This window comes from Girardinichthys multiradiatus, chromosome Y (assembly GCF_021462225.1).
Source record: "Girardinichthys multiradiatus isolate DD_20200921_A chromosome Y, DD_fGirMul_XY1, whole genome shotgun sequence".
NCBI classification, from domain to species: Eukaryota; Metazoa; Chordata; class Actinopteri; order Cyprinodontiformes; family Goodeidae; genus Girardinichthys; species Girardinichthys multiradiatus.
In genome coordinates this window covers 8,215,622-8,237,884 of record NC_061818.1, presented here as the reverse complement: position 1 = coordinate 8,237,884, position 22,263 = coordinate 8,215,622, and the positions used below count along the sequence as shown (strand labels likewise).

The 22,263-nt window shown below is 38.1% G+C and overlaps 1 protein-coding gene across 1 annotated transcript in view; it reads right to left on the bottom strand.

The window, feature by feature from the left end:
* Positions 1 to 21,220, bottom strand: part of LOC124864868 (glutamate receptor ionotropic, NMDA 2A-like) — a 283,980-nt gene extending 262,760 nt beyond the window's left edge. Inside the window, exons 1-2 of the mRNA XM_047359828.1 lie at positions 20,947 to 21,220; positions 6,398 to 6,895 (exon numbers count right to left, since the gene is read on the bottom strand). Coding sequence (XP_047215784.1) covers positions 6,398 to 6,892 — 495 coding nt within the window. The 5' untranslated portion in view covers positions 6,893 to 6,895; positions 20,947 to 21,220. The remainder of the gene's footprint in view (positions 1 to 6,397; positions 6,896 to 20,946) is intronic.
* Positions 21,221 to 22,263: the final 1,043 nt, after the last annotated feature.

Sequence of the window (22,263 nt, the reverse complement as noted above, 5' to 3'; positions counted from 1 at the left end):
ATTGAAGCAGTAAAATCAAGTCAGAGGAAGAACAAAAGGTTTAAGAAGCTGTTTAAAACATAACTATTTTCTGAAGAGGTATGTTGGCTTTTTTTGCTATTGGATGTTAATTTACACCCACCCTTGTCAAATTGGCACCAACAGACTCATGGGTATGAATACAGAGTCAATAACAACTACAACAAGAAGACATTTGCATGGCCACACACTGGTGTCCCTGACAGCTGCATAGGTTTGTAAGTGTCAAGTGCAAGAGATGGACAATAATAGAGAATAAAAAAAATATGTATTCTTTTTTTTGTAGTCGGGGACTAAATGTACAGGTTTTGTGGCCCAGTGGTGGGGGACCAATGCTCTAGGAAATACACAGAGCCTGACGTTTGCAGTTAAAGATAATAATTATACTAATAGTGCTAACTGCTAACATCGGATGCTGATGACAACTTAAAATGTGAACAGCCTCATTTTGGCTTTGTTCTAGATCAGTAAAACTATGTTTCACAGCTGCTCTCTCAATCACATTGTTTTGTCATCTCTCCTAAAATAAATAGTTATTTCCCGCTTATTGCAATATTACTCTAAATAAATACTGGTAATTACGCCTTCTAATGTGAAATCTGAATGTGCTTCAATCACTAAGTCATCCTTTACAAAAAACAGAGCTTGGTATTTGGCCACAAATCGCAAAGTGGAGGTTTGGCTAAAACCAATTAACTTCAACTTGACAAAACTTCAGTTTCCACAGTATAAATCCAGAATTTGGGTAAAAAAAAAAAATTTCTGCAAAAAGGCAAATTTAAAGAATCCTAAATTTCTGGCCCTGACAAACCATCCAGCCTAAATCGACTTATTAATGTTGATTCTAAGGAAAAGAATCCGAAATAGGCTGGTAACATATTTTTAATAATTTAACACTAAATTATTTTCTCCAATGTGGATTATTTTCTTCAAATGTTCCAAAGAAACAGTGGTCAAAGCGGTCAAGGGAATGACAATCACAACGCCAGAAAGGTATTATTTTAATTAAAGACTGTGTAAAGATACAGAAAGATAAATGAAGCAAGTCAATGTCTTATCCTCAGAAGTAATACAATAAAGCACTACATGTGTGCTCCTGAAATTCTTGGAGTGAAACAGGCGCCATTCAGTACTTTCAGTAATCCCTTTTCCACTCAACATCACCCCTGGTCACAATAAGGGATTATCCTTCAACCCTTCAACTCTCTGTTTCTCTTCTCCACCTCCTTTATTTTACACCACCTCTTTCCTCCTTCTCTGCCGCCCCTTCAAACTTATCTCTTTCACTCCTGAATGCTCCTCCTCTCTCGCAGATAGATGCCTCATGTGCCAATACAGGAGCAATAAACCATTACTGCAGAATCTTTAAAGAAAGTATGTATTAACTTTAAACAAATGAGATAAATATCAGAAATCTCTCTACCAGCCCCTACAAGTGTTACAGGGAAGCATGGTTTTGGAATTGGTATGAAATCCGCAGAACCACTCAGCATAAAATTTGAAGGAGGACACTTTTAATGTGAGTGCAGCTCCACAGTTGTGATATTCTTTAATACAGAGAGACTTAGTGAAGAGGAATGTAAATTAAAAGAGATCTATAGAAGCATAACACTTATGATGAAACTCCACGAGGAGAGGCAGAGATTTGGAGGAATTATATTGCAGATAGAAAGAACCATGAACAAAAACAAAGCATGTCATTTTAGGTTAATTTGTTCTCAGCAATTACACAGACATAATTTCACCGTTAAACTGACAGTAACATTGATTTGTCAAACAATTCAAGGCATATTTTTCCATTGTTAATTTAATTATGGTTGCAAAGTCCCTTAAAAATATATATTGTTGTAATGTATGTAGTAAAAAAACTGCCTTTTTCAAACAAGTTCTACCTCACTGTTTACCCATGCTGAAAAAGATCATGATAGAGCAGACAAAACGGCAATGGTCAGCAGCTGGTAGTGGCTGTGTTCCTCCTTGCAAACAGAAAGCATGCAGACAGGTGTCACTTGCAGTCAGTCCCAGTTGTAATAGGTCGTGCATGTCCCAACTCTGTCCAAACAAACAATATGTTCACCAGCAAGTATCTAATGGAAAAGTGGTAGGGGATACAGTCATGCCCATCTAAGGCTAGTTGTTTGTGAACTAGCCTTAGATGACTGAATCATATTACTGCACACTGGCGTCCAGCTGACTGAAGTAGGCTGGTAGTAAATCTTAAAATTTGGCTGGCAGTAAATATTATCTGCAGTATGCCAAAGGATGTTTCATACCAGCCATGTGTCATTTCGCATCCGACAAGGAAAATTTCACATCTGCTTTGAAGGCTGATGATTTAAAGTAATCTTCTGTGTTCTAGTCATAATCTACTTTAATGAAATGGGATTTTATTTCTTTAATAGCTACTTGCAAGATGTTTGCATAGATAGATTTTGGTTTGATTAGGCATCATCCTGTGTCATTGCAAAATAATCAATTGTTTCAAACAGAGAGTAAATAGAAACAGGATGTGATGTACAAGTGATGTATTATCACATTTAATAAAAGTATACATTTGAGCCTTGCTGTGAATATTTGTCTCAACAATAATTACTAGTATTTCACGAAAAATAAAATAATAAATACAGTGCCTTGTGAAAGTACTCGGCCCCCTTGAACTTTTCAACCTCTTGCCACGTTTCAGGCTTCAAACATAAAGATATAAAATTCAAATTTTTTCAGAAGAATCAAAAACAGGTGGGACACAATCGTGAAGTGGAATGACATTTATTGGATTTGTCAAACTTTTTTAACAAATAAAAAACTGAAAAGTGGGGCCTTTTACTTTCAGTGCAGCAAACTCACTCCAGAGGTTCAGTGAGGATCTCTGAATAATCCAATGTTGTCCCAAATGACTGATGATGATAAATAGAATCCACCTGTGTGTAATCAAGTCTCCGTATAAATGCACCTGCTCTGTGATAGTCTCAGGGTTCTGTTCAAAGTGCAGAGAGCATCATGAAGACCAAGGAACACACCAGGCAGGTCCAAGATACTGTTGTGGAGTTTAAAGCCGGATTTGGATACAAAAAGATTTCCCAAGCTTTAAACATCTCAAGGAGCACTGTGCAAGCAATCATATTGAAATGGAAGGAGTATCAGACCACTGCAAATCTACCAAGACCCGGCCGTCCCTCTAAACTTTCATCTGGAACAAGGAGAAGACTGATCAGAGATGCAGCCAAGAGGCCCATGATCACTCTGGATGAACTGCAGAGATCTACATCTGAGGTGGGAGAGTCTGTCCATAGGACAACAATCAGTCGTACACTGCACAAATCTGGCCTTTATGGAAGAGTGGCAAGAAGAAAGCCATTTCTCAAAGATATCCATAAAAAGTCTCGTTTAAAGTTTGCCACAAGCCACCTGGGAGACACACCAGACATGTGGAAGAAGGTGCTCTGGTCAGATGAAACCAAAATCTAACTGTTTGGCCACAATGCAAAACGATATGTTTGGTGTAAAAGCAACACAGCTCATCACCCTGAACACACCATCCCCACTGTTAAACATGGTGGTGGCAGCATCATGGTTTGGGCCTGCTTTTCGTCAGCAGGGACAGGGAAGATGGTCAAAATTGATGGGAAGATAGATGGGGCCAAATACAGGACCATTCTGGAAGAAAACCTGTTGGAGTCTGCAAGAGACCTGAGACTGGGACGGAAATTTATCTTCCAACAAGACAATGATCCAAAACATAAAGCCAAATCTACAATGGAATGGTTCACAAATAAACGTATCCAGGTGTTGGAATGGCCAAGTCAAAGTCCAGACCTGAATCCAATCGAGAATCTGTGGAAAGAGCTGAAGACTGCTGTTCACGAACGCTCTCCATCCAACCTCACTGAGCTCGAGCTGTTTTGCAAGGAAGAATGGGCAAGAATTTCAGTCTCTCGATGTCCAAAACTGATAGCGACAAACCCCAAGCAACTTGCAGCTGTAATTGCAGCAAAGGGTGGCGCTGCAAAGTATTAATGCAAGGGGGCCGAATAATATTGCACTCCCCACTTTTCAGTTTTTTATTTGTTAAAAAAGTTTGACACATCCAATAAATTTCATTCCACTTCATGATTGTGTCCCACTTGTTGATTCTTCACAAAAAATTAGAATTTTATATCTTTATGTTTGAAGCCTGAAATGTGGCAAGAGGTTGACCAGTTCAAGGAGCCGAGTACTTTCACAAGGCACTGTATATAATATACCGTATTTTCCGCACTATAAGGCGCACTTAAAAACCTTTAATTTTCTCAAAAAATGACAGTGCGCCTTGTAATCCGGAGCGCCTTATATATGGATCAATTGGTTAATTGGTTGATCCATACTGGTTGTACACGGCGCTCTGTCAAAATGTTTCAGTACGACTGGTAAACTACAAAGCCGCACCGCTTGCAGCATTACGGCTACCGTAGTCAAGGGTGTCGCCGAAGTAATAGCGGTAAACACCTGTACTGTGCTTACTCCTAGTCCAACACCACTTGTGTGTGTATAACGTTTGAATGTACTGTTGCAGGAATTGCCTGAACTATATGTGATTAGAAGCTCAGTGTGTGGGGTGTATGTTTCGTGTGTGTGTATGGAAGATGTTGACATTACTCCTCCGGACAGAGGTGGCGCTGTGTGCTGCCGTAGCTGAGAATCAAGAGTGAAGGAGTGACGTCGGTATTATTGTGTGTGTGGGGTGGGTAGAGACGGCGACCGGAGCAGCGGTGTATGAGTCTGTAAGCCCTGTGTTTTTACGAGCTGCAAAGTCATTAAAAAGAACCCCGAATCTCGTCAACAACTCAGTGTTTTGATGCTGTTTCTTCATGCTCAACTCAGCAACGTATGAGTGAGGGAGTTAACCCCGAAGAAACTAGTAACTTCGGCCCTGGAGAAAGCGTCTCCCCTGTGTCATCAGACTACGGTCAGGGGACAGAAACAGGAAAGGTTAACAGTACTAACGTTTGATTTAGTGCATCAAACTGTTTCTTTTACGTGTTTACTGAATCAGGGAAAAGTTCCCTTTCACGTTTTAACCAACGTTTGATTTCAACTTCAACTTCATAGACTCCAATGCATTCCTAACGTGCGGTTGGCTCTATTCAATAGAATTCTATGTAGAGGAGACCTTACCATGAGAGTGAATGGAGTTATCAGAACGCTGGTTTGTAGTGTATTAATAAAGTTTGACTGACTGACTTATCTGACTGTTTTGTTGACATTCTCTTTAGCACAGCTCCATCTAGTGGATGCATAACGCAACCCCAGTCAAACGTTTGACTGCAGTAGCTTCTATTCTATGCGCCTTATAATCCGGTGCGCCCTATATATGAAAAAAGTTCTAAAATAGGCCATTCATTGAAGGTGCGCCTTATAATCCAGTGCGCCTTATAGTGCGGAAAATACGGTAAATATAAAATGGTTTGTTCCCCTCAATGATTAATCCATAATTTTTCTTCCTTTGGAATTCTTGAATTCAAGAAATCTTTCATTTCACATAATGTCTTTTTTATTTACTCAAATCAAGTCTTAACTGCCTAATTTTACTTTGACCGCAATATGTTTAACACTAATGATCGACATTTTTTTATTTCTTTCCAAATTAGAAATATAACATTAAATATAATTTTACCTCTATATAGCCCTTTGCAGTAAAAAAAAAACTATTTTGATCTCTTGATAAAAATACATTTGTAAATGTGATGAATAAAAGGATCTCATTACTGGCACATGAATCCACACAATCAGGGCTGCTCAGTCTTTTCCCTATGTAGGTTCAACTTCATTGGCGGGCCAGCAAGCATTGCTTATTCAGATGTGGAAGCCTCTTTCACCTCTTCTGATGGAAATTTTGCATGGTGAAAGGGGATTTATTATATTGAATCCCATTGGGCTATGTAGTTGGTGTTAGCCAGAAGACAACACACTCTATTTTTCATAATATTTCTTACAGACCACTTTCTTTTCTTGATCCTGCTTAACAGTTGTCACATCCTTCAGTGTCTCCAAAAATCTTCTTCTGAATCTTTTACTTAACTTCACCTTCCCTGTTTCCCTCCTTCAAATCATTTCCATCTGTCACAATCTGATTTGTTTCTTTATCTGTCTTCCTTAACTAGATAGAGTGCATTTGTGTTTTTTTTTTATTACACCTATCCGCAAATGGGCTCTTTTCAGTTAGTAAGGGATTTTCTGCTGCCCAGAGGACTGAAAGAAAAGCAAGACATTTCACCAAATCATTCCCAAAGAAGCACCACAAAAATGTCCATTTGCTCTTCCCATCACCCATTTCATGCTTTAATTAGTAAGGTCTCAGCATTCACTCATTGCCACATTTCTAAATCAAGTTAGTGCCACATACCTTGTCAGCCATGATCATGGATGACCCTCCATGAATGCCCAAAATGGGTATGAGTGTCTGTGAGGAAATAAAATCCAAAATCTGGGCAATGGCCTCTTGGTCAGCGCCATCACCAAAAACCACACCGTGGATCTTGGTCCCTGACATCAGGTCGCACATGTGGGTGATGATGCTTTTTGGGTCAGTCTCGTTGACCAGCAGTGTAACCACATTGACGTCGATAGAGTCCTCTTTGCTCCACAGAGCCCGGATATCACGGTCTGAGATGTAGCGTGTGCGCCCCAGGATCACAGCAATGTTCAGTACTGGCACTTTCTCCGAACCACCGCCAGTCCGCTGCTTTTGTGCTGCCACAGGGTCTACCATGACTGTCACCGCCACCAAAAGGGCCAGGGAGAGCAGTGCACTTTCACCTCCACTGCTATGACTGCTGCTCCTTCTACTCCTCCTTTTACTCCTTTTGCTGCCGAGGGACATGGTGCTAAACCACTTCATCCCCTGCATGGAGATAGGATAATGGAAAGCAGAACCAGATGTAGAGAGATCAAAGAGTGAGGAAAAAGTGTGGGAAGATGGTGGTGAGAAAAAGCAGAAGAGATAAATTATTAATGCGTAGCTCATTTAGCCCACACATTGAAGTAGCATTTTTTTTTTCATTTTCAGTTTCTTCTCTGTGAGTTTATTGAAAATCAAAACCTTGTGGGGAGGGAGATGGCATTGGGAGGATGTTGAGGATGGGTGAGAGGAAGAGACGATGACTAACAAGTTAACACTTTATGATCACGACTGCTGAAATCAGATGATTCAGGTACAAGCTGTGCTTGCCAAACCAGTAGGAAGACATTTATACAGCTCACGTTTGTTTGTTTTTTATTCATTAACGATCAGAACATGGGTTAGCAGCAGTCTGAACATTTAATACAAATTGATACAATTGGAAAATTGATACAATTTGGCTAGCAAGTGGTTAGCCCCTGCAAGCCGAATTCAGATCTCTTTGACTGTCAACCTGGCACCTATTGGGTGTACTTATAGAAATAAGGGAGTCTATTGCTGACAAGATTATCTTTTAAATCCATTCCAGTGTGTCTAAAATCTGAATAACAAAATAATGTATTTTTACCTTGTCTTAACTCTGCAGAAATTTAGGAACAAAAGAGTTGATGTGAAAGCTTTATACTAAGGGAGAGCTGTGAGGAGAAAGGGGAAAAAGAGAACATGCCCCACAGAAGCATATTGAGCAGTTTGTTGTCACATCAAGGCCATTGTTTCTTGGCACTACAATAGTAAATGATGTTTGGCAGACAAATCTGTACTACTGGCAATTTGCACACCAAGCACTCATGCAAGCTCACGTTCCTGCCCTAACAGGAGGTACAAAATGCACTCATTAATATTTTCTCACAGATAACTCAGCAAGCACCAATGATTAGGAAATATTTAAGCAGTTTAAAAATGTCCATTTCGACTCTTCTTCATTACAAACAACCTTACATATCTGTTTTTACACAGAGCTTGACATGCATCAATAATTAATATGCATTATCTTTAAATAATGATTTAAATGATTGCATTCACTGTAGCAACATTAGTTATTCCTGCTCTCCTGCCAAATTGAATTAAGTATGGATTAACATACAGTACAAACTTAATAGACGCAGCTTTTATACAGAATTGGGGTCTGAATGATGGATGCTGCAGATGATAAGTTTTACCAAACTACAGCCCAGAGGACATGAGCACGTGTGTTCATTGTATATACTAGAGCCTTGATAGTGGATTGCTTTTCTGCCCACACTGGCTCTTCCATTACTCTACATCCATTCATTGCTCTGTCATCTATTTACTTATCTGTCCATTATTTATTTGTTTCTTTAGGTTGTTTTTGTTCATCAACCTTCCACAGTCCACCATTTTATGATGTACTGCAGCGACTTAAGAAAAAATGTTTTTAGTGTGTATGTATTTAGGCTTGCAACAATAAGGATTCTTTTTCATGATTATTAAAAACAAAATTCTACCCAGTAATTAATGATATTGTGTTTTTCTAACAATGTTGTTGAAAATGTGCAACACGTGTTTTTGGAACCGGAAGTTATTGCAGGGGTGCAAGAAGAATGCCTTAGTTTTCCGGCAGCATACATTTTATTATCAGTATTACATTATCCTAACAGAAGGATGTTTTACCTAGAGAATAAGATTGTGTGTCACAGAGAGATTACTTGTATGGATAAACATAAAATTAACAAATATACACTACTGGTCAAAAGTTTTAGATACACTTTCTCACTTAATGGGTCTCTTTATTTTCATGACTATTTACATTGTAGATTCTCACTAAAGGCAACAAGACTGAATGAACACAAATTGAATTATATAATAAAAATAAAGTGTGAAATAACTCTGAACATTTTAATATTTTAGAATCTTCAAAATAGCAACCTTTTGCTTTGACTGCTTTGCTCTCTTGGCATTATCTACATGAGCTTCATCAGGTGGTCACCTGATATAGTTTTCCAAAGAGTCTTGAAAGAACTTCCCAAAGGTTCACTGAGAGAAGGCCAAAGGTTAATATTTCAGCCATCACAACAAAGGGTGGCTACTTTAAGGAATCTAAAATAAAAACATTTTTTCTTTTGTTTGGTGCATAATTCCAGATGTGTTCCCTTCACAGTTTTGATGCCTTCAGTGAGAACCTACGTACAATGTAAATAGTCATGAAAATAAAGAAAAGCAGTAAACAAGAAAGTGTTTCTAAAACTTTTGACCGGTAGTGTACAAATAAGATCAATGGAATTGTTGCAAATATTTAGAAGGACTTCAAAACTACTGAATATTAAACAAACAAATATGTAACTAACCTAATGTGACCTACCTTAGCTTCACTTATGGTGTACACAACAATATCATTTCCAGGTTTTTTATGAAGTTGTGAAAGTTAGTGACTGGCCTTTAATGAATTACATCACAGAGTAATTTCAGTTTGCAACCCGAACACACAATTGAATCATCCTTCAAACTGTTATTTTCACAAGCAGAGGGGACAACATAAGCTGTTTTAATTAACCTTAAGGTTGTGTGGAGCTCAAAGTTCAATATATGTGCTTAAGGCTCGAACTGCATAAGTTTGAAAGTTGTGTCTCAGGTAATCAGCTGTATTGATGATTTTGAAAAAAATAATAATTTATAATAAGTTATGTAGATAAAATAGCACAGAAAATCAAATGTTACAAAACATATATGCAATGTTAATCATAAAATACATAAACATTCATCCAGGTAAAACTACATAATTGTCGGGATACGACATTCTGGACTTTGTTGTGGTTTTGGCTTTCGTTTGGTTTTTGTCTTATGTTTGTTTATTATTATTATTATTATTATTCTCTTGCTTAGTTCCCCTAGTTTACTTCTATTCCTCCAGTTCCTCCTGATTGGTTAGTTTTAGTTATTGTTTAAGTTTTGTTACACTTAGTTTAGTCCCCACGTTCTCTGCTTCATTTCCTGTTTATTTTCAGTCAGTCTCGGTTCAGTTTTGTTTACTTTCGTACTTAGGGTTTCTTAGGTTTTAGTGTTTTTCTGTTCTTTCTAGTTTCTCTGTTTTACTTTAGTTAATTATTATTTCTAGGTTCTTGTGTCCTTTGGTTATCCATCTATGTTCATAGCTTTGTTTTCTTCTGTTTTCCATGAGTTGGTTTTAGTCCCTTTCTCATAGTTTAGTTTTGTAGTTAAGTTTTCCTTTGGTTATTTCATAGTTTAGTTTCTCTTATGTTCCCTTTGTCTTCCAGTCTGATCACCATAGCAACCATTCATATTCCCTCAATTCTCTGCAGCCTGGTCCACATCTGATTCATGTTTCCCTGATTACCTGCCTCCCTGTCTCATTGGTCCATACTCCACTTCCCTCAGTTCATAAGCTCTCTGGTTTTCATTATTCTTCGCTGGTTCCTTCCATTCACTACCTATTTATGTGTGCTGAGTTTTTCCATGTTCCTGCAGAACCGATCTTGTAAGTTTTTGGATCTGGACTTTTGTTTGTATCTGCAGTGCCTTGTTTGGTTTCTTTGAAAACCACTGGAAATAAAGTTGAAAACCTTTTACAACATGTTGCTGCCCAGCTCTTGTCTGCACTTTGGTCCGACTCAAAACCCGAACGTGACAATAATTTGAAAACATCCCAGTCTCCATTGTAATGTACAAAGAAATCTTCTTGTATGGGGAAGCACTGGCACATGCACAGTGGCGTGGCCTACTAGAGGTGTGGCAGAGAGTTGTTTTTAACGTTTCTGCTTGTAAAATAGCTGCTGGATACAGAGGACAAAATAATTTTAAACACTTTCCAGTGTTTGTCCAGACCCAAACTACATATACAACAAACATTTTGTTGTGGTTTACATATACCCATTTTACTTCCATTGACTTCTGCTTGCATTGGCGAGTTTTGAAAATATGGCATTTGATGACAATCAAAAAATTTTGAATTTACATTTGAGTGGTAACCAAATATGGTTTATTTGTATTTTCTTTTTAAAGCAACAATATCAACTGCTTGAAATCTAACCTCATGTCTTATTGTCTGCTTTTTTTTTGCAGACACTCATCAGAGGTCATCTTCAGCTTTACAATGTGGCTACCAAAAAAAGAACTCAAAAAACCTACATCTTGCCTCACTAAAATAAAGTTTTTTCGTTAAAATCATATTTTTTGTGGTGCATGTTGTATGTCTTTGGTTTCCTCCCACAGTCCAAAAATACATTTTGATTGATTGCTTTTTTGTTCGCCCTGTAATGGACTGGCAACCTAGGGTGTCCCCAGTTCTATGTCTATGACTGCAGAGATAGCCTCTGGGACACCCAAGACCCTAAACAGGATTACGTGGGTACAGAAAGTAGATTCATGTGCCCATCCTCTTTAGATTTACATAAAAGCAATATGTTTTTCACCACATGTTGCCAAACCTTGATGCGTGGTGCAAATTACATTTTACTTTACTGTCAAGTGAAGATGTTAGACACTGCTTAAGGAGAGAATTTTGCCAGAAGATATGGATGGAAACAATTCAGCAATTTAATGTATGAAACAGGGTCTTTGCTCATCACAGTACCAGCTGTTTCAGATTTGCACATATTTTGCAACTGCTAAATACAGCTGATTTGTTAGTGACTAATTTGACACTAATTAAAAAATTGTTAAATTCTAAAAAATAGCCAATTTCTTTCTTTCTTTGCCTTCTCTATCATTTCCTCCTGCCCCATTTACATTTCCCCATTTGATGTTTGCAATGTAAAATAAACTGCATAAGTGCAAATGTGATGCTGAAGTGGGTTTGTTTGCTTTTGCATGCAAAGTAACTTTTCTTCTGAACAATTCGATTTTTTGCATGTGTGTTTCCAACAACTTTATTTTAACTATTTACAATCCATCTCAGTTTACACAGAAACTGTGAAAATAAAAATAAAACTGTGCTATGTTTGCATATTTAGGAATAATAAAACCAAAACCTCTTATTAATAAAAGGAAAAGATCCTAATAAATAGTGTTGTAAATGAAAAGTTATTTAATTGTTTCTATCATCATGAATCTCAGTTGAAATTCAGATCAGCAACATGTTTGGAAAATAAAAAGTTAAAACAGCAGCAACTTAATCCATTAGCAATTTATCATTGCTGCCCTTCAAACATCCAATCCCATCCCTTGTTCTTCTGTCTCATTTCCGCCATCCCTATGTCTCCCCCAAATGACCAAGTTGGTCACCATGACCAAGACTGATCTGCCTGTCTTGTGCGCATTTAGGATGATTGTCAAACTCCTTGCTAGAATCCGTCTTTCTCTGGCATCTCTGTCCACAGATGATCTTAGTCATCCAAGTCTTTCAGAAACCAGATTTTGATCCTCAGGACTTCATCAACTAAATGTCACTCTCTTTATTGCTACAATGCACATCTTTGTTCTGTGTGACAGTTTTCTACCCCAACTCACTTCACTTGTAATACAAGGTGCAGAATTTAGTTTAGCACTAATTTAATGAGAAATTTACTGTATGGATGGTTGGACATGACACTCCACAACATGAGACATGGAATCTGGCTAAAGAAGAGCTGACAATACTCATTCTTTATAAATAACAGGATTCTAAGATTTATTTAATAGACAGTTAATACAATCTAAGCATTAACACTACAATTACCACTTGTCTGATGTGTGGCAGCAGGGAGAGTTCTCACAGTTTCTATAAACAATTTTAAATCTGTCATATTATAATCTATCACCGTGCAGCTGCTGCACTGTGGCACAGTAGGTAGCACTGTTGCCTTGCAGCAAGAAGGTCCTGGGTTTGACTCTGGGTCTTTCTGCATGGAGTTCCCATGTTCTCCCTGTGCATGCGTGGGTTCCCACCCGGTACTCTAGCTTTCAACCACAGTCCAAAAGATGAATGGTAAATTGCCCTTAGGTGTGAATGTGTGTGCATGGTTGTTTGTCCTGTCTGTGATGGATTGGTGATGTGTCCAGGGTGCACCCTGCCTCTCGCCCATAGAATGCTGGAGAGAGGCACCAGCTCCCCTGTGACCCACTATGGAATAAGTGGTATAGAAGATGAATGAATATTTAATTGTATCTTATAATAAGGTTTTATTTCTCTCTCTTTTGTTTCCAATGCTAGTTTGATAGTGTGATGTAAAGGGTTTCTTCATTTATGTAGCTATTTCTGCAACAGAATGATAACTTATTTTATTTTCTGAAGATTAAAACAATTCTTATACTTCTGAAGCACTATAGCCAACGTTCAAAATGCAAGTTCAGAACAAATTCAACGCAATATATTACAACATACATTGTATTACAATGCTAGCCAATGTTGGGACCCAGCCATGAGTTACAACAATAAAAGCCAGTAAGAACTTTTCTGGAACTTTCAAAATAAATCGCATTGACCTACTTCCAGCTCAGCCAGGAAGAGGAACACGAGGGAGGGGTAACAGCGGACTTCCCATGACGTCACTGTTTGAATAAAAACTCCGTGCTCCAACAAACAGACCTCTTCCACACATGTCCCCTTCGGAGCTGGAAGGAGAGACAGCGCGCTAATGTCTCTTGCTGGCAAGCAGACACAACTCTTCAAATTGGATCCAAAAGTAACTACGATCACATGCAACAAAGTTGAGTAATGATTTGCTGTTTGACTATCCGGCATTCATTCATATAAAGGGTGTAATGTGACAGGCGTGACTTCACTTTTCTTCTGAGTCCTCCAGAAGCAGCCCTAATCGAAGCAAATTTTCCCCACGGCCTGGAAAAGGAGGCTGGGACCGCATCGCATGCCTTCTTGCGTGTACATCCAGGTAGCGTGAACAACCCCACTGCATCGCGTCCACTCAAGGAGTCGAACGTGCCTTTAACATACGGTTCGGCTGGGCCAGCTAAAGCCCTTTTCCACAGCTATAGAGGTTAGCTGCAAGTTAACCCTTGTTTACCTATAGGTCAATGTGTTTTCCTCAACCCCCAGGACAACTTCTCCTCAGCACGGTTGACATAGGAGGAAGTGTTTGGGCAGAGAAGATTAGTTTAAGCTAAATAATGTTTGTTTAACGACGCTTGTTTTTGTTTGTGTTGAGAAGCTCATCTTCAGTAAGTGCTAGCAGACTAGCACTCAGCTAAGGATGTGTTCTGTTTTGTTTTTTTTAAGTTTAGATAAACTTTATTTAAAGGGTGGTTTTTAAACACAGAAGATCAGCCATAACACACCATCCACGCTTATGCATTTCAACCCTTTTATTAGTGGTATTTTAAAGGTATGTCTGATTCTGATGAGGAGCTACCAGCTTCTTTTATTAGCTCCAAACGCTAATGGCTAAGAACATGTGCTTGCCTACTTTGAGTCAGCCGAAGATCATTTACCCAGAAAGTTTGTTAGTTTCCAATCTAGAAAATAATATTTCCGTAAATATTATTTTACTAAACATGATAACTACTTAAACACCATTAAGATCTATTTATCCAAAAGGTTTGGTTCTTAAGCACCATTGAGAATGGGTCATCCAGAAGGTTGGTTTTATTCAGCAAATCATTCTTTAAAATTTTTTATTAAATTAATTTTTTATCTGATCTTGCATTGTGAATGGTTGTTTGAAGGTATACCAATTATTCCCAAATTAGTTCCAAGACTAACTTAACTTCATTTCCAGATTCTTCAAGATAATCGTTGGTTCTCAAACATAAACATTGCATGGTAATGTTGCATCACTCTTTTGGTCATGGTTTTCAACCTTCATTGATCAACTTGTTTATATTGTACATAGCCCTTAGTCTTCCTTATTCTTTCATTCTGCTTGGTAATTTAGTTGGGCTGTTTTAGCATTGTAAAGAGTTTGTTGATTGAAATATGTTTGACATTGAGTTTACTTAGTTTTGGTAATAAATTCTTGTATTTGAAGAAATTGTGTGAATTCATTCTGTGTGTGTACAGAGTTCTGCTGTTCAATAATGCCAGAGCTTGGGTCATCCCTTTCAATTTTGTCCTAATACCACCACCTTATCGGGCTGGTATTCACAGGACAACCCTTAACACACTGAAATATTATTTAATAAAATATTAAAGTATTAATATTAAATATTACATAATATTGTCATATTCATAATAAAAACACCTAAATGTGCTACCAACATTAAAGCTGTCTTATAAAAGACTGTTGTAGTTAAGCAAGAGTAAAGTTTTCTGACTTGGTTTTCTTTTTAATTTGTTTAACTAACTTAAAGTATCAACGTTTTTTAACATTTTGTGAGTTTTTGTTGAAGTTTTTACTCTGCTTACTAAAATGTTGTTTTTTGTGTTTCTGCACAAAGTTTAAATAAGGTTATTTTTGTTTTCTTAATGCAGTTTGTTCCAGTGGATACTAATTTTAACCCCATAGTTACTCATTACCTGACACATTGTTTGGTAGAAGGAATTGCTACTTGGGAGCTTTCTTGACCATAAAGTTGGTGTATCTTTATTTTTTTTATCTGCACCTGGTCTCAGTGGTGTACCAGATCCCTATGCAGATGACTGTTACCAATTCAGATTTATATATGAGTGTGTTAACCAATAATTAATGACTAATGATAAATATCCGAGCCACGATCCAAATGTGCAACAGACAAAGAAGACCTTGACTGATCATGGCAGTGCAAGCTAAACAACAAGAAAGCTTGTTTTGAGATCAATACTGTATAAGAAACATCATTATGGGGCAGCTTACCCTAAAGTGGTGTAAATATCAACATGTGCATATTCCCTGGCATGAGTGTGAGCACCCAGAAGAAGCCACATGGAAGTCTTAACCGACAGTGGGCACATTTAGACATGAAGCGGCATGTCAGGCCCTTGTGCAAATGCAGTCAAAATGAACCACTCACGGGGGTGTGGCGCATGGTGTAGAGGTGAAGTGTGCGCACAGGGTCCAGGGTTCAATTCCCGACCCTTGGACCTTTGATGCATGTCTTCCCCCCTTTTCTCTGCCCATTTCCTGTCTGTATACTGTGAAATAAAGGCGACAAAAGCCAGAAAGAAAAAGGAACCATTTACACAAAAAATAAAGTTTGTGTGGTTTGTTTTTTTTTTTTTTTTTTTTATTATCACAAAGGTGTCAACCACATCAAGTCTCTGAAACCTAAAGTATTTTAAATTCTGAAATATGTCCTGTTTTTTTCTCCTATGTTTCATCCTCATTTTGTTCCCTCATCCTCACTAAATATGATTGCAGGGCTTCTCTTTTACAATGTGAGAAATGTGTTTAGCATTCAAACCACCTTTTCAAAACCTCACAACCTCCCTCAGTCTCTCAGCATTCAGCCCAAATGCACAACATGGAGGTGTAAGTGCTTGCTTTAATGTGGTGTAGTCTGTTTGAAGGGTGTCTTAGTTAATGATTATGGTCAAAGTCTAAAAACATGAATTATATATGTTTGGTTAACTGGAAACTCTTCTATGGTTGTTTGTTGACCTGCTTGTCAAGTGATGGATCGGCAAACTGTTCATGGTCTACCCCATGTTATTGCTGGGATAGGCTCAGACAGGTCACAATTGATACCTGGTTTACCTAAAGTTTATGTTGTGCAACATGATTATGTAACTTGTCTGTTACTATGTATTGAAGGTAGGTTTGTAAAACTGGAAGATTGCTTCAAACATGACATGACAAGATAAAAGAAGATAAGTTGCAACTATGTTGATACATGTTTTATGAATAGTCTTTCTATGACTCTTTTTAGTCCCATCCTTGCTACAGAATGATGTTCTAATCTGTAGCAACACATAGGTTACACGGTACACTCCTGTGAATGTAGTGCAGCAGTATATTCAACTGCAACTGCAATGTATCTACTATACAGTATGTCACAGTTTACTTGTGGTGTGGCATATCTGACAGTTTGACAGCTTTATTCTACTCCTAAGCCTGCATTTAAGTCCTCATTCATACCTCACTATGACATTACTGCTGGCTAAAAGACAAAATATGCCTCAACGCTGCTGTCTTAAAATTTGAGCAATCTTTTCAATGAAATGTAGTCTTAATTTTGCCTAAGATTGCATTTAATGTCCCAGTGAAATAGATAACTAAGTTCCTCTTATATCTGATGATATTCTTCTTCGTCTCCAAATTCCTCCAACCATATTCTCCAAGTCATTCCTCCACTCAGCCCCTCTCTCTCAGGCCCAAGCCATCTGCTCCATGCGCCCTGACATGTGCATGACCGCCCAGGAGAAGCCCAGCGGAAGTAATTGTCTGTTACCACTCAGGCTTCAACATGTTGTCTCCCCCACTGCACCTACCCCTTTACCTTGCAATAAACCTTCAGTGTGTGTGTGTGTAAAAGAGACAGAAAGGGAACAGGAGGGATTTAATGTAAGGGAAGAAATGAAATCACTCATATTCCCTCATAAAGGATTGAAACAGAGTTGCATGCACTTTCTCTGCACTTGATGCCCAACACATGCCTATGCATAGACGGTACATATGGTGTGGCTTGCATTCATTGTAATACTTTTGACATTTACTTGTAAATAAATGTAAGTAAAAAGTCTCATTCACACCTACACAATCAATGTCACTTTCAAAATCCAGCTTATCTGTCAAATCCTTTCTCCTTCCACACACATAGAAAATATTGTTGGGCCCTTTTTTGGCCGGACAATATCAACTACACAGAATGTAGAGTCTATATATTTTCACCTCTCCTTGTGAGCCACTTTAAAGCCTGACATTTACAAGTTGTGCTGTGCCTATTTTAAAATCATAAACCTTGTAAGCGTTGCTAATGTGGTTTCCTGCTTTTTCCTCCTTTTCCTTTCTTATTTGTATCCTGTTGCTTCACTTTGGCCAAAATACTAGACACCCAAAATTGTACTTTTTAGCCAAAGAGTATTAGTAAAAACAGCAAGCAGTAAGAAATTAGTCTGTGTTAGTGTTTTTTGGTTTTTTTCCCTTAATAAAATAAAGATATCTTCTCTGAGCATGAAAAGAATCTCTTCATTGAAAACATCTCTCAAGGCCACAAATGAAGGCAATTTCAGGTTTTATGTGGCCAAGAACAACATTGATTAATTTAAATCAAATTCCACCTTAGAAGAGAGATATCTCCCATAGGCTAAACTCCTTCTGGTCTTGACTTTTTAACGCCTTACCATGATAATCTGTAAAAATCACTCAAATAGTTGTGTGTTTCTGATACGGTTTTCATCTATATGTAAATAAAAGTCAAAGCTAAAAAGCTATCAATTGCAACTCCTGCATATATCCTGTTTCTTTCCACAACCCTTGCTTTCATCTTCAGATGTAATGGGATACAAAAGTGGCACAAATCCGTGTTCGTATTTTGTTCATGTCTTTTTAAACTTTTTTTTTTCCTGCATAAGCACAAGACAACAAACTTTTGCTGAACAGATAAGTGACATTTTAAAAGTTTAGAAAGGGCATTCTGTCTGAATTATAATTATTATTAAATTGTCAATATAAGAGCTCGCCCAAAGCATAAGCAAACAAAACAACATCTTAGAGCCATTAAACCAAAAGGAGCTCCACAGAGCACTACAATTGTTTCTCAAACTAAATAATTTGGTTGTACAACTGATCATTATACTTAACACATACCCTATGATGTTTGATATGTAAAATCTTATGTTATACTGTATACACAATAAAATCACTTGAACTGCTAAAGTCAGAAAATATTACTTAAAACTGTGTCAACAGTAGGAAAAAAGCATGGATCTTCCCCAAAATTATTTGGAATATATTTTTTCTAAAGAGCAAGATGGATTTCAAGGTACATTCTTTTTGTGATCAGCAACAATAAATTTCTGAGCCAGAGAGGCCCACAAGAGAAATTCTGAACCAACTAAGATGGATAAGTATGCTATAAATATATAAACCATGTAAAGTGAATGCAATTTAACTACTCAACAAATATGGGTAGAAGAGATTGCTTTCTAGTTGCACAGGTGCATTTCAAATTATAATATAATTTAAAGTTAATTTATTTCTGTAATTCAATTCAAAAATAGAAGCTTAAAGGTTCATTTATGCAGACTGATATATTTCAACCATCTATTTCTGCTCGTTTTAATGATTATAGTTTAAAGCAAATGGAAACTGATTAACCATTTTTGTCAGCCAATTAGACTATTACAAGAGACCAATAAACAAATTAGTTTCAACACAGAAATGCTATGTTATTGCCTTCACAATCATTGGGAAGACTGCTGATTTGACAACTGTCCAGGAGACATACACAGACGCCATCATCAAGAAGGGGAAAGACTTTAAAAGTATATTGTTGAAGAAGCTAGTTGATTAGAACGTGCTACACCCAACTATATTAGGAGGAAGTTGAGAGGAAGGAAACAGTTTGGTGAAAAAAGCAAGAGAAATAACTGTAGCATTGACAAAATAGTGAAGATAAGCCAATTCAAGAGTTTGGTAAAGATTCAAAAACTCATGGAGGTCCTTCAAGATCCATCTCACATTGGGGAATCATAGAAATTGCCTACAACTGTTGTATTCCTTGCATTAACTCACTCTTGAACAGAGACGTCAGAAGTGTCTGGCCTGGGTAAAGGACAAAAAGCAATAGACTGCTATTCACTGTCCAAAGGGAATAGAAAATGCCCATAGAAAATGAAGATGCAAATGTCAAAAGAAATATCAGAGACACCCAAGCCAACAATGCAGGAGAGCTGAAGACTGCTATTAAAGCAACCTGGGCTTCCTTAACACGACTCCCACAAGTTGACTGTTTCTATGCCATGCCACATTGATGAGGTAATTTATTCAGAAGGTACTGAGTGCACATAATGTACATGACATAAACATAGTTTTTAGTAGCCTCTGTATTAAAAATCCTTGTTTTTAATTGGTCCTTTGTAATCCCTAATCACCATAATTAACATAACCCTGATATATATCACTGTGTACTGAATCTGTGTATGGCTTTAGCTTTATTTTAATACTGTCATAAAATTACATATTAGTGATATTCTAATTTACTAAGATATCTGTAAATAATATTATTGGTAATATATTATCTATAGTACATAAAATTTTGGAAAGTAATGATACAAGGGGAATATTAGTCGCGCCGGGATGATTGGCCCCAATTCAGTTTCTGTTTAGATCCCCATTCATTTTAGGATCGGTTCTGTTCGATCTAAATATAGGTTTCCCTTCTAAGAAGCATGCAGCTAGAAATTTCTATTTCTATTCTTAAATATAGAAAGCTTTTCTGTGATGGGAGTAACACTGTGCTGCAACAACGTGACTGCATCCCGAGAACAGAGTGGGAAAGAGAAACTGGGGTTGAGAGGGTGGTTGCAAATTTATTTAGATCTTCCCATTTGATCCAATGAAGCCAATACAATGCAAGTGCGACCCCCACTGGCACTGGTTGGAACATGGCTCATCTACATCTTTACCAGGACGCACACTGGGTAGATTTTCTTCTTTTCTTTTTTAAACGCTTATGTTCACTTACTTACTCCATCCTGCAGAGAACAGCTGCAACCTGTGCTAGAAAGTAAATGAAATTGTCAATAAGCGGCGTGTTGTAGGATGATCTCTCCACTGTTAACGGCTGATCGCTCGTCCTGAGATGGGATGGAGAGAGAAGTTGTGCCAACCCAAACCCCGCAATGTGTTATCCATCCTTTTCATAGGAAAATCCCTAGATCGCGAAATTTGAATGTATTTATCCAGTTAATTGAATATTTTATGATCAATTGGGATTTTGAGTTAGAAATGTTCGATGTTTTTGCAGGTTTTTTTTTTTTCTTTTTTATCTAAACGCGGACTTGTGCAGAATTAGCTGAGTACGCACTGCAGCAACATTATGAATTAATAGAGGATATCTATTTTTTTGTTAGCCAAAACGTGTTTATATCCAAGTTCTATTGCAGACAGTTGTGTTCTCTGCCTGTGGGCTGCTGCACTTTGGGCGAGGAACGCTTTAAAAGTCTCACAGTGTCGACTGATCAACAGAGAGAAGGGATCAGAAATGGATGGAAATAAAGTACTTACAGCATCTCCCTTCCACAGAGGTCCAAAACAGCGGTGTGAGATGACATTGCAACAGTCCACTCTCTCCCTTGAATAACCATGCAGGGAGGGGAAAAGAAAATCACAGAATCTCTGGTAATGAATAATTCCAAGCGCGGTTCACCAAAAAAAAGATGAATGAAATCTTCTTATTTTAACACCACACATTGAGGCGAAATAAAATCACTGTTTTTCCTCTTTCTTTTTGTAATCCAATCTTCATCGCGTGTGTGCGCCTACACTGCTGATTCCTCACTGCAATCTCTGTTGGCCCCCGCGCATTGTTGGGGGGGCGGAGGGGGGGGACTCAACTTGCCTCTGTGTGATTACAGCTCCCTGGATCTCGGTATTCCTTGTCCCGGGAGGGGAGAGGAGAGGAGGCGCAGCGGGGGTGGAAAAAGCAAGCGAGCAACCACCGGACGCACGCGGACACGCACAATGTACATGGGGCTATAGCTGAGTACAGTTGGAGGTGCTCCGGGCAGCGAACGGGATGCGAACCGCGCGCGGGACTCGCGGTTTCTTGCGTGTGCGCGCGAGCCGAATGCTCTCGTGTGTGTATGTCACCGCGCGCTACTGCAGATGCAGGGGCAGGTTGATAGACGGACTGGTAGGTCTGTTTCTGCTCAGCTCTATGCGCTAATTGTCCATCAGCAAGTCGCTTACTTTAAAATAAGACTTATAAGGCAGAAGTGAGCGTGTGACACTTCACCGTCAGATTTAACAACAATTCCCTCACTCACGTCTTTTGGGACGCCGAAGAGACAACCCTTGCGGAAAACCCAGAGCACAACAGAGCTGATAAGTGGCACATAAAAATAAAATATTAAATGCAAAATGAATGTCTGCTTTCCCTTTTTTTCCAGCTGTGGGTGAATAACTTGAGAAGGTCTCACTTTTATGTGCGTGCTGAAACAAAAGGACCTAGTGGGCTAATAAATAAACAAACAGGTTTTGCGCGTTTTGCTGTAGCCTACTGTGCCTTACAAAACATTTTCAAAAACCTTTTTTTTTTTTTTCATTTTTTCGTCTTACAACCACAATCTTTAAGGTACTTTACTTGTTTTATATGTGACAGACCAGCTCAAAGTAGGTCAGATCTGTAAAATAGAAGAAAAATTACGGTTTTCAACATGTTTTACAAAAAATAAAATAAAAATAGAAAATTGTGTATTCAGTCCCTTTTACTCTGACATCCCTATATAAAAACCACTGGAACTATTGCTTTCAGATGACACCTATTTAGTAGAGTGGTTTGTTAGACATATGGTGAAGAAACTGCATGAATCATGAAGACAA